This window comes from Bacillus rossius (genome assembly GCF_032445375.1).
Source record: "Bacillus rossius redtenbacheri isolate Brsri chromosome 9 unlocalized genomic scaffold, Brsri_v3 Brsri_v3_scf9_2, whole genome shotgun sequence".
Taxonomy (NCBI): Eukaryota; Metazoa; Arthropoda; class Insecta; order Phasmatodea; family Bacillidae; genus Bacillus; species Bacillus rossius.
The window spans coordinates 23,861,565-23,876,496 of record NW_026962013.1 but is presented as its reverse complement, the minus strand read 5'-3'; the positions used below and the strand labels follow the sequence as shown (position 1 = coordinate 23,876,496).

The 14,932-nt window shown below is 34.3% G+C and overlaps 1 protein-coding gene across 1 annotated transcript in view; it reads right to left on the bottom strand.

Annotated features, from left to right (window-relative positions):
- Nucleotides 1–383: 383 nt before the first annotated feature.
- LOC134543284 (protein held out wings) overlaps nt 384–14,932 on the bottom strand; it is a 74,187-nt gene continuing 59,638 nt past the window's right edge. The window contains exons 5-7 of the mRNA XM_063388194.1: nt 14,455–14,554; nt 9,964–10,311; nt 384–5,115 (exon numbers count right to left, since the gene is read on the bottom strand). Of these exons, the coding sequence (XP_063244264.1) occupies nt 5,087–5,115; nt 9,964–10,311; nt 14,455–14,554 (477 nt within the window). The 3' untranslated portion in view covers nt 384–5,086. The remainder of the gene's footprint in view (nt 5,116–9,963; nt 10,312–14,454; nt 14,555–14,932) is intronic.

The following is a 14,932-nucleotide window of genomic DNA, read 5'->3' as shown; positions in this document are numbered from 1 at the left end:
AATGTCCTAGCCCTTTCTGCCAAAAAAAGAGTTTGTACCTACTAAGAGATGTTACAACTTATATCACACAAAAAAAATGTTGGTCACCCAGCGTGTGTGTGTTTTTGTTTGTTTGTGCTTTACAAAACTTTTCTGTTTAGGACTTGTGTTACTATCTTATAAATTTAGTCTCAGCCTCAAGATAAATACTGTAGAGGAAAAAAAAAATAATGTTAACGAACTAGCAGATAATTACAGCAGCCATACTCAAATACGTACTTTTAATAACTGTCCTGTTTTTAGCATCCAAATTCATGACTTTACTGTTCGCTTAGCTTTCATCCACCAAAGGGTTAAGTTATTCTGGTAGAGAGAAAATTAAAATAAAACAAAGCCATAACATATTTTGCTTCACTAATTTTCTCTTTATTCTTATTTTTTTGGGGTTTCCGAGTTTTGTATGAATCATACACAAATCCAGTGAAAAATAAAAAATATCTCATTGTAATTCCACTGGCACAAGTTGCCTAAAATCAACAAAATACACAAAAAAACAATGCAAAATATAATGGAAAGAATACACAAATATAATAAAAGAGTGTCGCTTGTCCTTCCCTCAACTGATAAAAAAAAATACACTGTGCAGTACAATCCCTTTACATCAGGAAACTCACTGTTCCATCACAATGCATAGAGCGTTGAGGAAAGAAGGACAACTCTGCATAAAAATTGCAAACATTGGTTTCAGTGTTCTCAGGAAGCTAGTTATATCACAACCACTTGCGAAAATAAAGTTTTTTGAAAAACAAAATCTGCGAACTTTATGAGAGAGCATAGTTGAGTATCACATTTTTCAATACAGGTTTGAAGAACTAACCAATCTCGAGTTTCCAACATTCCACTGTCTTAAACTCACACTATGCTAAACTGATGAAAGGTGCACTTTACTGAACCTACAGAAAAAACAGTAGAGAAGTATATTGCAAATAGGACTAGATAATGTGACAGGAATATATTCCTCTACAAACTACAACTACAAGGGCAGCAAAAACTGTGTATTATTTTAGATGGCTAACATTTGTAATCACTACGCTTGTCTGATAAATACTAAAAAATAAGATAACTGAATTACATGAATAGAAATTTTAAATTAAACAGAAAATAGGCCTTCCTTCCTCTTTGTTTACGTTCTGTAGCAGAAAGCTTAGCTTCTTCTTACAGTTATGCATGACTTCCTTTCAAAAAATTACAGATTTTTCTATATAAAAAACCTTCATAACTAAGAAAAGTTTTTTAAAAAAGGTTTTCTTGGTGCTAACTGTAAAAAGAAGAAAGCTTCAGAAAACCTATCACAAAATAAATTCCACACCAGAAACTCAACTTTAGAGATACTGCAAACACGAGACAACAATACAAGTCGGGGAGAAAGAGAACACACATTAACTAACCTTGGCACGGGAAAGAGAAATTTTTTCAGGATAGGGCCCCTGCCCTTTGATACGGGTGATCCCGCAACTGAGTCAAATGTCTCCTCTGCTTAGCTGCCGCACCTGAATTCAGGCACACACAAACAAGCCACTTTAAAGCAAGTGTTTCATGAAAATACATTATCTATCTCCAGCGTTTTTTTTTTAAGCCCAAACCATTTTCTTTAATTTTTTTTTTTCTTTTAGTGGCCAAACATCTTCTCCAACTTGGGACTGTAATAATGCATCCATTACTTATTTTGGAAACCTTGCGCTCTCAACAACATGTCTAATTTTTTCCAATTTCTTAGAAGTTTTTTGTGATGAAAAAAACTTTTAATCAACTAAAAACTTTAAAAATTATTAATAATTAAATAATTTTTGTTCAATATCAAATAACTTTAAATTCTGTAAATATCAAGAGAGATATTAATGACTGTGCCTGTTGTCAACTAATGCAGTCTGCAAAAGGAGTGACAGTCGTAAACAGCACCTCAAATGACTTTTCTGTATGCATTATTTGTCTCCACACAAACTGAACATTAATTGTGATGTTGTGCCAAAAATACAACCCCTTAAAAACAAAGGAAAAAATTATTTACGTAATTTTTACTAGAAACAAAAAAAAATGTGTGTATTCAAAGCAGCTAATTGACATCAGAATCGGACAGTTTACTGATATTTAAATCCATTTTTTTTTCTCAATATTTTAGCGCTATTAAAAATACAATAGTCATAGTTTGATAATTTTTTTACGACAGGAGCTACTCCTAAACAAAAATATTTTTCCTATCTGTCATTGACAAAAATGACACCTTTTAACTTACATGCTACTACATCTTAAAGCACTGTGACCCAAATTCACCAACAAAGTCAGTGAACAGTTATAAATTATTTTAAATTATTTGACATGGATTTCATCCAGTACCTACTAAAATAACACATTTTAAAAAGCACCATGTGTACATAATATAAATTGTAGCTTTTAAATATGGCACTACAGAGAAAATTATAAAATCATATTTGCTCAAAATCTACATGTAATATTTTTAAAATATTAAAATTTTGAAGAATTTTCATTTAAATGATTAAAAATATACAAATTTAAAACTAATAAAAATTATTTGTAAATATTTTCACAAATATGACTTATTTACAAATATCTAAGATGGTTGATATTGTATTCTTTAGAAATGCTTTCGATAGTTATAAAGGTCAAGGTTCATACTACATGCTTTATATCTCACTCACACCATAACTTTCACTCATAAATTTAAAAGCTGAACTAAACAAATTAACGTTTAGGTTGTTAATATTTGCATTTTTTTTGAGGAGGGGGGGGGGGGGGGGGGAAGATGTGAGAATGTTATTGCGTTACTGAGTAAATGGGAGCAGAGTAACTGTAAAGTCTTCATTTATTTAAACCATTTGGTCCCACGAGCTTTTTAGTAAAATTAAAAATTGTTATTGTGTGAACTTTCGCTTGGAATTTTCACACTATTTAATGTTACTGTGATAGAAAAAAAGGCACTAAAATTATGAAGGCTGGATCTATTAAACTCTGTTATGTAGTAATTTAAGTGGTAGCAAAATGGAAATGCTCAAACATTAAATATAGCAACTACTGTTTAAACCATCACCAAGTGTTCCACTTTAAAAAAAAAAAAAATTCATATAATTATTTAGGAATAAAATAATGTATTCACTAATACTTCTTTTTAACTTAAAATACTTTGAGTACCCTTCACCGCAATATGCAAGTCTTCTTTTTTATAATACATTTGAAAATTTGCTAGAAAAATCTCATCTACTGCATTTAACTATCACATTCATTCTTAAAAGTTTAAAAACAAAACATGTATTCACTATACCTACACACAATTCAACACTTACAAACTAACACATTCCTATAATCTCTAAAAGACAAACAACCAAGATAAGAATAAAAAATATTCAACATATATAATAAACATGATTCCAATCATGAATATTCCCTAGATATATCTAGTTCAAATATTTATATATACACTGTAATATATCACTAGAATTCTTAAATATACATAATACACGTGTGAAGATATGATGTAAAATAAAATATGTCTCTGAGCTGATATTTGAATGAAATTAGGTTAATAATGTCATCTTCAAATGCACTGTTTTCAAAAAATGCTTCAAGCAACTATTTGATAGCTAATGAGCAGCTGTGGTCAGACAGAGGCTGACAATAGAGAGCACGCCCAGCAAAACAATCCAGCAGCGCATAACTTCATGTGCACATGAAGCATCGCCAACATTTTACGGCAACTCTGGTAAAATACACAGTCACGCGAGCAAAGCCTACATCCAACATTCCTACATCTTTAACATTTTGTTATGCGTGCACGCATTTCCATAGTGGTACGTCTACAGCAGAACCAACGGAATTTTTTTTTTTTCCTTCCGCACCCACTTGGTATTGGTACCCATTATCTGCCCACAGCCACTTGTAAGAATTGAATGCAATTACTACACCACTCAAAGATTACAACAATGTTCTGGATAAAGCAGTCAATATGTCATGGATACAGAAACAAAACTTTTTTCGATAAAATAACGTAAATACAGCACGTCAAAATATCCAAGCCACTGAACGAGTGTTTATTCTGATTGGTTCAGCCAAAAAGCAAAAATTTAATTTGTACTCCACGATAAATATTGTCCTTCTGTTTGACAAAAAAAAAGCACTTAATCCTCACAGCTTAAAAGTGACAACATTGTTAGGTACTCTTGCAAGCTTGTACAGCTTCATGTTTAAATTTCTAGCAAGTTTTCTGCAATACCTACAAAAAAATATCCTGCTTTATACATAAAGGGGTCCGCCTACCTACAGTTTTTATCATTTGAACAAAAACCAAGAGATGCTATGCCAGACATCTGCAAAGTGCATCAAATGCCTAGTTACCTTTAGAGCAAGGCAAAAAGCACGTAGGTTTCATCGTGATGTACCCACCTACGAGACTATGCCGTGAAATTATAATTTCATTATTGAAAAACATGTAACAAAGTTTAATGCACAACCTTTGCTTGGGTGGTTTAAGAGATATAATGTTGGAAGGTTTGAAACAGCAGCATGGAAGTGTGCAACACTAGACTAAATTCCGAGGCTTAAAAGTTAATATTAAACCAGTTGCAAAATCTTGAAAGTAGAAATCCAACATCATTGCTCGTATGAAAATCAAATAGCGAATACACTCCGTAGTTTTCTATAAAAACGTAAATTAGCAGTACACAACAGCATAAGGTAGGCGGGCTCCTCGAAATTGCAATCGTTCATATTTCACAGGAATAACACACAGTTCAAGCTTAACACCTAATGTCATGGCATGAAAGTACAACCGGCGACACCCTCGGAACAGTGGGGATGTCGACCATACACAAAGACTGTTTCAACCCTGCCGCGGCAAACTCCGACGGGCCGGTCGCCGACCGTGTGACGACCAACGCACAACAAGATGGTAACGGCGAAGAGTCAAAACGACTATCAACGAGAAAGTGTGTGTGTGTGTGTTTTTTTTTCCAAGAGAGCTGCGGTTGCCGATCCTTCTTGTTTTCGAGGGAACGGAGCTACCGTTGGTCGGGCCACCGCGCATGCAACCAGTGGTTCAAACCCCAGCAGTGACCCACCGCTGCTCTGGAATGACCAATGGAGATCTTGACACACGTCTATTTACCCCTTCCCATCTGGCCATGCACACACACGTATCCACCCACCATGCAAAAAAAAAAAAAAAAAAAAAAAGGCAGGAAAATTAATTTGTCTGCTCCACTGGACCTGATGTTGCTATGTAAAACAAATAATAATTTTTTTTTTTTCAACATGCACTAGCATATGTTTGTGTGCATTTTTTATGAAGATGTATTTATAAGGTAATGATAGCAAACATTGAGCATCAATAGGTATGGCTAAACTAAACCCCGTACAAGTTTATATGTTTTTTTTTTTTTTAAAAAAAACCTTTATAGTCGGAGCAAAACTGTATGCCGAACCAATATTTTCTGTTTTATAATACAGATTGAATTGTGTGGTGGTTCTAAAACCATTACGCAAATTTTTGCTTTATTTATTAATAAGTGTATAAATAAGTATACATATAAACAATTAACTACTTATGTAATGTTAACAGTAGCATTTCCGGTAGACAAGAAAAATTTGCATTCCGTTTTAGACTACAAAATCAGGGTAGAAGTCGTTTTTACTTTTTACAGAACAGAACGTATTACTTTTGTTGAATCCTACCCAATATTTTTCACAGTAAACTTATTTCAGAAAATATTAAAAACCATCAAATTCAAACAAATTTAAAACTTCACTAAACAGCAAAATAAAATGTATTTAAATTTTAATTGACATAACTAGAATAATAATATTAAAATGGCTTTATTAAAAGTAAAGTCTGCAAAAAAAGCTAATTTAAAAAAAACTTATCCACTTGGATTATTTAGAACTCACATCAAAAGTTTTGAGAATTATTATTGCCTGTTTTAATAACTTTAGTTTTTTTTTAATTTGGCAAAGTATTTTGATTTAATTTTTGAGTCAATCGTGTTTATTTTAGTGCATTTAACTACGTACTAATATTTCCAACAGTCTATCTTTCTTATCCCCATAAAAATTAATTAGTAATACCAATATATATTTGATTCCTTTCTTTTTATTTAATCACGAGGTAATGAAGTAGTTCAAGTCTTACCAACTAGTTAACATCTAGCCACTGCACTGCTGATTGAATAGACATGAAATCAATCAAAATTCATCTTATAAGAATTTCCACGTGATTTTGATTACAAAATTTAATTCACCCAAAATAGGGTAAGCATTTTAACTTGATCCCAAACCATCACCATTGAGATACGACTGAGAAAAAAAAAATGGCAGGGTGGTTCTACTGTGTTTTACCATTACCTTTCGCATAATTAAGGTGAACGTACAAACAAAAGCTTTCTGAGCCATGACAGAAAAAAAAATTTCAACCTGAAAAATCACAGTACATGCACGGAATCTGAACCTTTGGACCACCAAATAGGAACATTCAACAGTCAACATGAAAAGCGAGTATAACAACCTTAGCTTGCTTAAGCTTTAAGAGAATATAAAATATATATATATTACAAACAGTTTTATTTCTGAAGAGAAATTGTAAAATGAAGAGATGAATGTCTCAAAAACTTTTATCATTGGAATACAATTTTTTTTGAGCTAATTTTCTACAAAGGATTTGCTGAAACACAAAAAATAGCTGTCACTTTTAGACACAAGAAAAGCAAAGTCCGACTATTTGTCGAGTTCCAACAATAGAACTGACCACTGACCGACAAAAGTTTTAATTAACCAGCAAAAAAAAGTTCATTGAAAATAATTATTACTCCAAAAGATATATATTAAAAGTAAATTGCCAATAATAATGAGTACATATTAAAGCTGTCCCATCAATAGGGATGGGAGATTTCACAAACAGAGCCTGAGAAGAAAATGGTACGAACAGAAAAGCCAAAGGGAAAGAGAGAGAGCTACCAAGAAAGGCAATAGAAACAGTGAGTATTCCATCAAAAACAAAAGGTAACTTATAATAAGGTAAAGCGAAATATCCTGAAAATTGATAATGAGCACAACACTGTAAAATATTTCACCTAATGCTACGAAAATGTAATACTGTTAACTAGAAAAGTTTACAGAAACTTAATAAAAGTTTATAGAAGTGGATCCAACGTTGCTTACTTTCATCATGAGTTATGAATATTTACACATATTAATAATAGTGGCCCATTTAAAGATTTTTTTTTCTTTCCTGAGATAAACTTCCCCCATCCCCATTCTATTCTGCAGATACTAAAGAAAAACCCTATGTTAATTTGTTGCTGCTAGGTAGTACTGGGAAAGCAAACAATCCTACAGGCTTTTCTACCTTTCACTTTTATGAAAACCTATCTTCCGCTGTGCAGAAAACAGTAGGTCTTAGAAGAAAGCAAAGCTTTAAAAACATAAGAAATCAGGGACTATTTGCTCAAAGAAAAAACTAATTGTACATAAGCGCTATTACAAAAGAAAATAAATACAAACTTTTATCCGGCAGGTGACATCATCTTACTATATCTTACATGTGTGTGTATGGCCATGATGGTGCATGTAAAAAAATTGTTAAAACATAAGATAAACTGAAATTAAAGTATCTCTATGCTAGTGTTAATACAAAGTCCAGAAACAGAATTTAACCCTTTGTAAAACAAATACAATGATATATGAATAATTTTTTACAAAAAAATAAATAAAGGAAGGTTCAAATTTTTCCGAGAATTAAACAGTACTGTGCAGATATATTTTGCTCCGATGTTCACGATTCCAACACACACAAAATTTAGAGAAGTAAAGTGGATCATTGTTCAAGGAACCAACTGGTTTTCGTGATGCACAAAACAGGATTCTCAAAATCAAATAATATACCGCTTAGCAGCTCTAGTATACTAAGGGTTAGGTTAATTCTAGCAGAGCTTATTGTTATTAATTACACTTGGTAAAAAGATCACAGACTTGAAGTTTGTTATGGCTTTAAATGGCTAAAGCCTGCTTGTAAGAGGCAAATTTGTGCAAAATAAGAGTACTATAGTACTCATCAATTCATTACTTATTAACAGCTGTGCATTTTACATAACTTTCATTGAGCTTGGAACATTTAAATCAGTAATAGAAACAGTTACTGTGTTTTCTCTTTTCACTAAACAGCTGTTAAGAATAGAACATTCCACAACACTGTTTGCTACTTTCATTTTAACTGTTATAATTCCGTAAATTATTTTACCTTATCCAGTTTTTTTTTAAATAAGCTACTGAAAAATACATGTGACTTACTAAATTATTAGTTAAGTCTCCTTTCAAGTTTTTTAGCTTCAAGAAATCTATAAAAATTCATATCATTAAACGTACAAACAAATTAAAAAAAAAAATTCCCATTTATTTCAATGGTGTCAAGCATGATTTTGAATATAAGAAGAAAATGCTATAAATGCTATAAATATATGATACAGTTAAAATGCAAAATAAAAATTATTTAACAAGTATGTAGTGTTTGAGGGACAAAGATTCAACATGTATTGTATATGTCGCAATCTGTAAAATGCACATTTGTCTGCAAAGTAAGCAAATATCAGTTTCTTGGAGAAACTACTACAGCTATTTTTTTAATGAACAATGAACAAGTATGCTTAACTTTAACTCTGTAACCAAATAGGAAGTTGCAAACATTACCTATTGCACAGAAACCAATTCAAGATGAATTAGGTACATAACAAATAAACATATTGACGTAAGCATTAAATGCTTCACCTTAAAAACAATTATACTAAGTGTATAAATTTGCTATGTCATCACTTAAAACTTAAATTCAAAAAAGACCAAGTCACAACATAATGAATCTAAGTACAAAATATAGTATCTAACCTACTCACATCCGCAACTTGGAAAATGACTAAAAACAAATTGCACCATTATGGTGAAACAATTCAAGCAAATAAATAGTTACCTACTATGCTATAAAATATATTTCATTACCTACTTTAGTATATATACGTTTTGACCAAGTAAACCCCTCATTTATACATCAGTAAATATCTCTCCCCAGCTTTCTTACTGCTATGAAATTCACAGGCACCTAAAAAAGACTATAATAAATGTTAATCACCTGGAGTATAGTAATTTGATTTAAGAAAATAGTAATCACACTAAAAATTTGATTTTTTTTTGCTGTTCAATGAGTGCAACGTGCCTCACCAATGACAATCACTTTGCATTCATTCTACAATTTTTCACTAAGGGTTGAGGACATCTGTTCCTATCATCCATGGTGTCATTGAAATAATTAAAATCCTAAGCTCATTAAAAAAAAATGAACTATAAATTAATCACAAAAAAAAATTTAATTGTAGACATATTCCCCGTGCTTTTCCAAAAATGAAGAGCAAGAGATTAAATTAACATCATCAGATAGTTAAATGAACTACCCACGGCAACGCAAAATTCGATTGAAAAAAATTACAGGACATTTCGATAAATTTTTTTATACACATAATGCAGTGGAGTCCCGCTAATCCAAACTTAATCGGGACCGAGACCCGTCTGGATTGGCCAAATAATATTGTCGCGATGCAACAGCACGTGGCACGTACATCTCTATAAAAATTCACATTGACAAAACCTGCAGCGCTTTTGAAAGCATGAAATCACTAAAAATGTTGATAATTATATTGGCACACACAAAAAAAAAAAGTTTTTAAATACGAAAAAATTCAATTTCTTTTTTTAAATACTTTTCACTGTAAAATCTTTCGGATGAGTGGGGTTGAGATCGGCGGGACTCCCACTGTATTCAGAGGCAGGTGTCCGTCTGCACCGCGCTAGCAGCGACAGGCGATGCCGCTAGGGAGGGAGGGAGGGAGGGGCGGCCGGGGGGGTGGGCGGGAGAGGGGCATCAGCGCGCGAACAACCCACCCGTGTGGTCGTACTCGGCGAGCAGCGGCGACGCGGCCAGCGCCGCGTAGTTGGCGTACTCTGCGTAGGGCGCAGCAGCATAGATGAGGCCGTGCGGGTCGTGGGGCGAGAGCAGCGGCCCGCCCTGGTGGTGGTGGTGGTGGGCCGAGCCGTTCAGCAGCGAGGCGGTGGTGGAGACGGGCAGGCGCGGGGAGAGGATGAGCGGCGCGCCGAGCGGCGTGGCGGGCGAGCGCATGGGCGCCGCGAGCCCCGGCATGCCCGGGGACAGCAGGCGCTGGGTCTCCGCGGCGGCGGCCGCCGTCAGCCGGCGCCACTCCTCGTCGCAAGCTGCGACCATGCCGTACAACTCTGCTTTTGCAACGGATTAGCGGGGACCCCGTCCCTCCTGCTGTCGACCCAGCCGTTACACTTCACACAACAACAACACTGCCACTTCGCAACGCAGTTCTACCTCCCTGCTGTCCTACAAACACCTATGCATTTCCAAAGTGTCTATGAACCAATACCAGAACAATTTTTTTTAAACTTTCAAAATAATTTTGTTACAATATTTTTTTTTGTATCAAATCGTCTATTTTCATACATAACAGACACAATCAAACATTATAAGAAATAGATCTACTATTAGGAACGAGCCGATTTAAAGTGGAGTCTCAACTAACCGAGGTTCCGCATTGTGCTATTAACACAGTGGCGGTCCTATGGGAGAGACAATGGGGAGCGATTGTCACCACCCTCCCCCTCCCCTTTTTTCAACACAGTAAAAATCCTAATTAACTTGAGTGATTACAAAACTAGTTTATTCCGAACTGCACCTGACCTTTTAAGTAAGCTCAAATCGTGTAGTTCTACATTTTTTTAGTGCTACTTGTACTGTGTATTGTTCTGTTCATTGAGACCCTACTGTAAATGTTAGAAAAAAAAAAAAAATTCACAGATAGTTTTCAAATGATTTAATGATCAGTCTCCAACTCATTATATTTAATGCGTGACCATAAACTGAAGTGATGCATCAAAAAACAAAATGCAAGTTAGCAATACTTCCAGCACTGTGTTTGTTTCAGGACATTTTCGTTACTTTCGTAACTGCCTGACTTCTCGAGGAATGTGTGGCCGGAACCTTCGGCTGGCCTGACGCGCTAAAAGACATAGAGCCAATGCTAATATTTTAGCTATTGTTAGTGTGACTTCCATATGGATACACAAAAGACGTAATGGGCAGCCAAAGAACACATCACCTTCCCTCAAACATGATTGACTGCATAGTCCAGCCTGTTGGTTGGCTACACTGCGAAGTGGCAGGCTCTACACAACATCAGGGACCCGGAAATTTCGCAGATTAATTTGGCTGCAGCAAGTAAGACCCCAAAAACTTGGCAACCAGTATATGATTAGGCAGCAGTTATTCTGACACGCCGTTTTGCTACTGTAAGCCAATAACGGTCATTTAACAGTAAGTAAGTGAGTGAATCACTAACAGCTCACTAAATAGGGATCCAAGTTCCTCTCTACTCTTCTTTTTCCCAAAAATTAATAACTAGCCATTGGAAAAACAAATGTGGGAACATCACACAAGGGGACTTTCAATTTTCAGCTACGTACCAAAATCATTTGCGAAATTTCCAAGTCTCTACATATCATAATTCTTATTTTAGATCATGCAACAGATTGGTGGCTAGAGTTTCAGGGCCGAGGGCCAATAACAGGTGCTGTAAGTTCATTCACGGCCTATGGATTCTACACCATTTGAGACAAGGCAGATATTTTATAGTGAAATCTTGCACAATTTCTAAACAAGGTGTTGGTTACTAGTAGTGTAGTAGTTTTCTTAAGACATTTATTCCATTGGCCATCCTTGACCGATTCCAGTTTTTGTCAACAGGTCCTTAACTGATCCTTTTTTTTTTATATAAAAATTTGACTAACTTGGGCAGCCTGGATGATAACGATTTGTTTAAGGAGGGCAGTGGCACGTAATATGTATACATAAGTAAATAAGTACACTACTCATCAGAAGCAAGTTTCAACAAATGGCAAATAACATAAGACCATAAATAAATTATGTAGAAACCAAATGACATTAAATCTTAGCCCTCCAAAAATATTTTATTTTAATTAATTTTACTTTAGTAGTTCAAAGTTAGCCAAAATTGAACAAAATCTTGTTCCAAGTCCTGTAGACATATAATGTGATAAAATGTTTGGTAAAACTTGAGGAAGAAAGAAAATGAAGCAGGAATTACTTCATTCAAAAATATTAATCCTACCCATATTTGCTGACATTGAAGAAACCTGCTTATTACCATAGAATTGTTACATGATTTTCTATATATCTGTTGTTGGTCTGGTGTTAAATTTTTTTACTTGGATAGACAGTCTCCATTTCAGAAAAATATTTTTATCAAATAGTAATGAAATATGGAGTGGCAGAATTGTAACAACAGACATGGATTTTTTTATTTTAATTATTTAATGTTATAACTAGGGACACCTGTATTTCGCGAATACATTTCGTGTCAATATATTTCACAAAATACTGTTGCTTTTCTCCTGTGGTTATTGGCTGAGGTCGGTGAGAGGTGTCGTCCCGCTCTTGACGGGGCCAATGAGAATGTGGTCAACGTACTGTTGCACCCTCACAATTTGCCATGACTCTTAGAAAAAGCTACAGTGTTTTGTGAAATACCTTGACATGAAATGAAATCATGAAATACAGGTGTCCCTAGATATAACTAATGCTAAATTATAAAACAAATCTACACTGGCATTGTATGACTATGACATGTACATTGCATAAGCACACTGTTAATTTAGCTGCTTTCGACAAGAAATACAAGTTAAAAACACAAACGCATCATGCCACATAACTTGCGCATAACCATAGATGCATAGCTGAAAACACTTTAAGGCTAACTGAAAAATTTTCAAAATCATGGTGAAATAGTTCAACATGTTAATTAAAGCACATTAAAAAAGTACTTAGTTTAGCAAATTTAGAAGAAAAAAAAGGTGTGTGTAATTATGTACGTGCATTATAAGTTATACTTCTTTTAGATTTAAGACACTGAACTATTTTGAAATTTACTTTAATTAAATACTAAGTATGTATTCAATATTAATAAAAATATGTGTAAAAAAATTATTTGATTTAGTAAAATAATTGAGATAAATTGTTTTAATGAAAATCACTAAATATGCTGGGGCTTCCGGAAGGGGGAAGGGGACAAGTTTCGAGACTTTCTGAAACTTTATGAGTGTGAAACTTTTTTGGAATACATTGGGTAAACTAAAATAGTCACATTAAAAAGTAAACTAAAGTTTTAAAATCCTAGTACAGCGATAGAGCAGGCACTTGGTAACCACAAGGGATGTGTTTTAAATATAATCACTGATAAAAAAATTTTTAAACTATTTTTAATAGCATTATAAATTATAATATTATAATCATTTTAATCAGCTCAATAAGGTTAAGGTATGTTCGTAGGAAGTATTCACAGATTAATTTCAGTAGTTTAAGCCAAAATATATATACAAACATACACTTACTGCTATCATGTGTTTTTTTTTAATGTTTCAGGTTAATATTTTAGTAATGTCATAGAAGTATAATATATAACGTGTGCATAAACTTTATAGTATTAACTGTTAAATTAACTTTAACAAGGTGGATAATATTTTAATAAAATTCCTAGTAAAAAATCATGTCCAATGTTAGCGTTCTGAATTTTTTCTTCTAATAGTTTAAAATTTCCCTTTTTTTTTTTGTGCTGCCATCTGCGACTGATGGTGCCAAGTGACGTTTACGATTCAGGCAAGCGAATTATAGCAGCGGGCACAGAAAGTGTGTGGTTCACATCTAGAATTTGAAAAGGAAACATTTTATTGATCAATATGTTTGTTACATTTGGCATTATTTTAAAGAATTCTACGTTAAATTTTGTGTCCGAGTTTCGTATTATTAGTTTGTTTGCAACATGAGAACTCATAAATTTGCTTGTTACCTTTGAATATATATACTGTATAGAAGTCGCGTTTTTCAGAAGCGTATGATAAGCAGCTTGGGAACTTCACCGCTGCAGTGCGCTGCCGTAACGCCCTTTATCGTCTTAGTTGTTATTTACACGTTAGAGCGCAGCTCTGTCGCCCGCTGTCATTCCCCGCACCCCCCACCAATCATTCACTGCAGCTCAAGTTCATTCAACGGGAGGGGGAAGGGGTGTTTGAAGAGTTCGACACTTGTCCGCTAGGGACCACCACAAGTCGATGCCCTAGAGATGGTGGCGATTGCGGCGGTGAATTAACCAACTACCTCAAAACCGTATTATAAATTTTAACCTGGGCTGGAGACTTCTATACAGTATATATATTCAAAGATAATATGGAGGGTGCTCAACAAAATTATTTGCTCCCAGGAGCTTAATTTCCTTCGATGGCCCTGGATGAATCAAGTGTCAATGCTGCGCACGCACTGGGGCGGCAAGATGCACGTACCTGCTGCGGCAACTGCCTTGACACTAGAGTCTCTGTACGTCCCGTTGATGATCGCCAACTCCATCAGCTGCCTCTTCTTCAGCTCATCCTCCCCGTCAGCCTGAAAGCGTTTGGAAATTGAAACAACTTTTTTTTAGGTATGCCACAGTCAAATCCTCAAATACGCACCATCAAATCTTTAGCATTTGATTTGATATTCCAGGGAAATATTAAAATTTAAAGAAAAAAAAATTAGGAAGGATAATTCAGTAATACAAACACTAACACCTGTAACAATGCTCTGGAATTTTTTTGTTCAGCACTTAAAGGAATGTGTTTAAACGTTTAAACACAAAAAAAAAACTGTAAATATATTAATATATTAAAAGAAGCACTACAACCAAAACTTTTTGGCTGCCATTTTCCAGACACGATTACACCAACAAAGTATGAAACACCCACACAAAAATGCAAATATAAAAAAATTATTAATATTTTT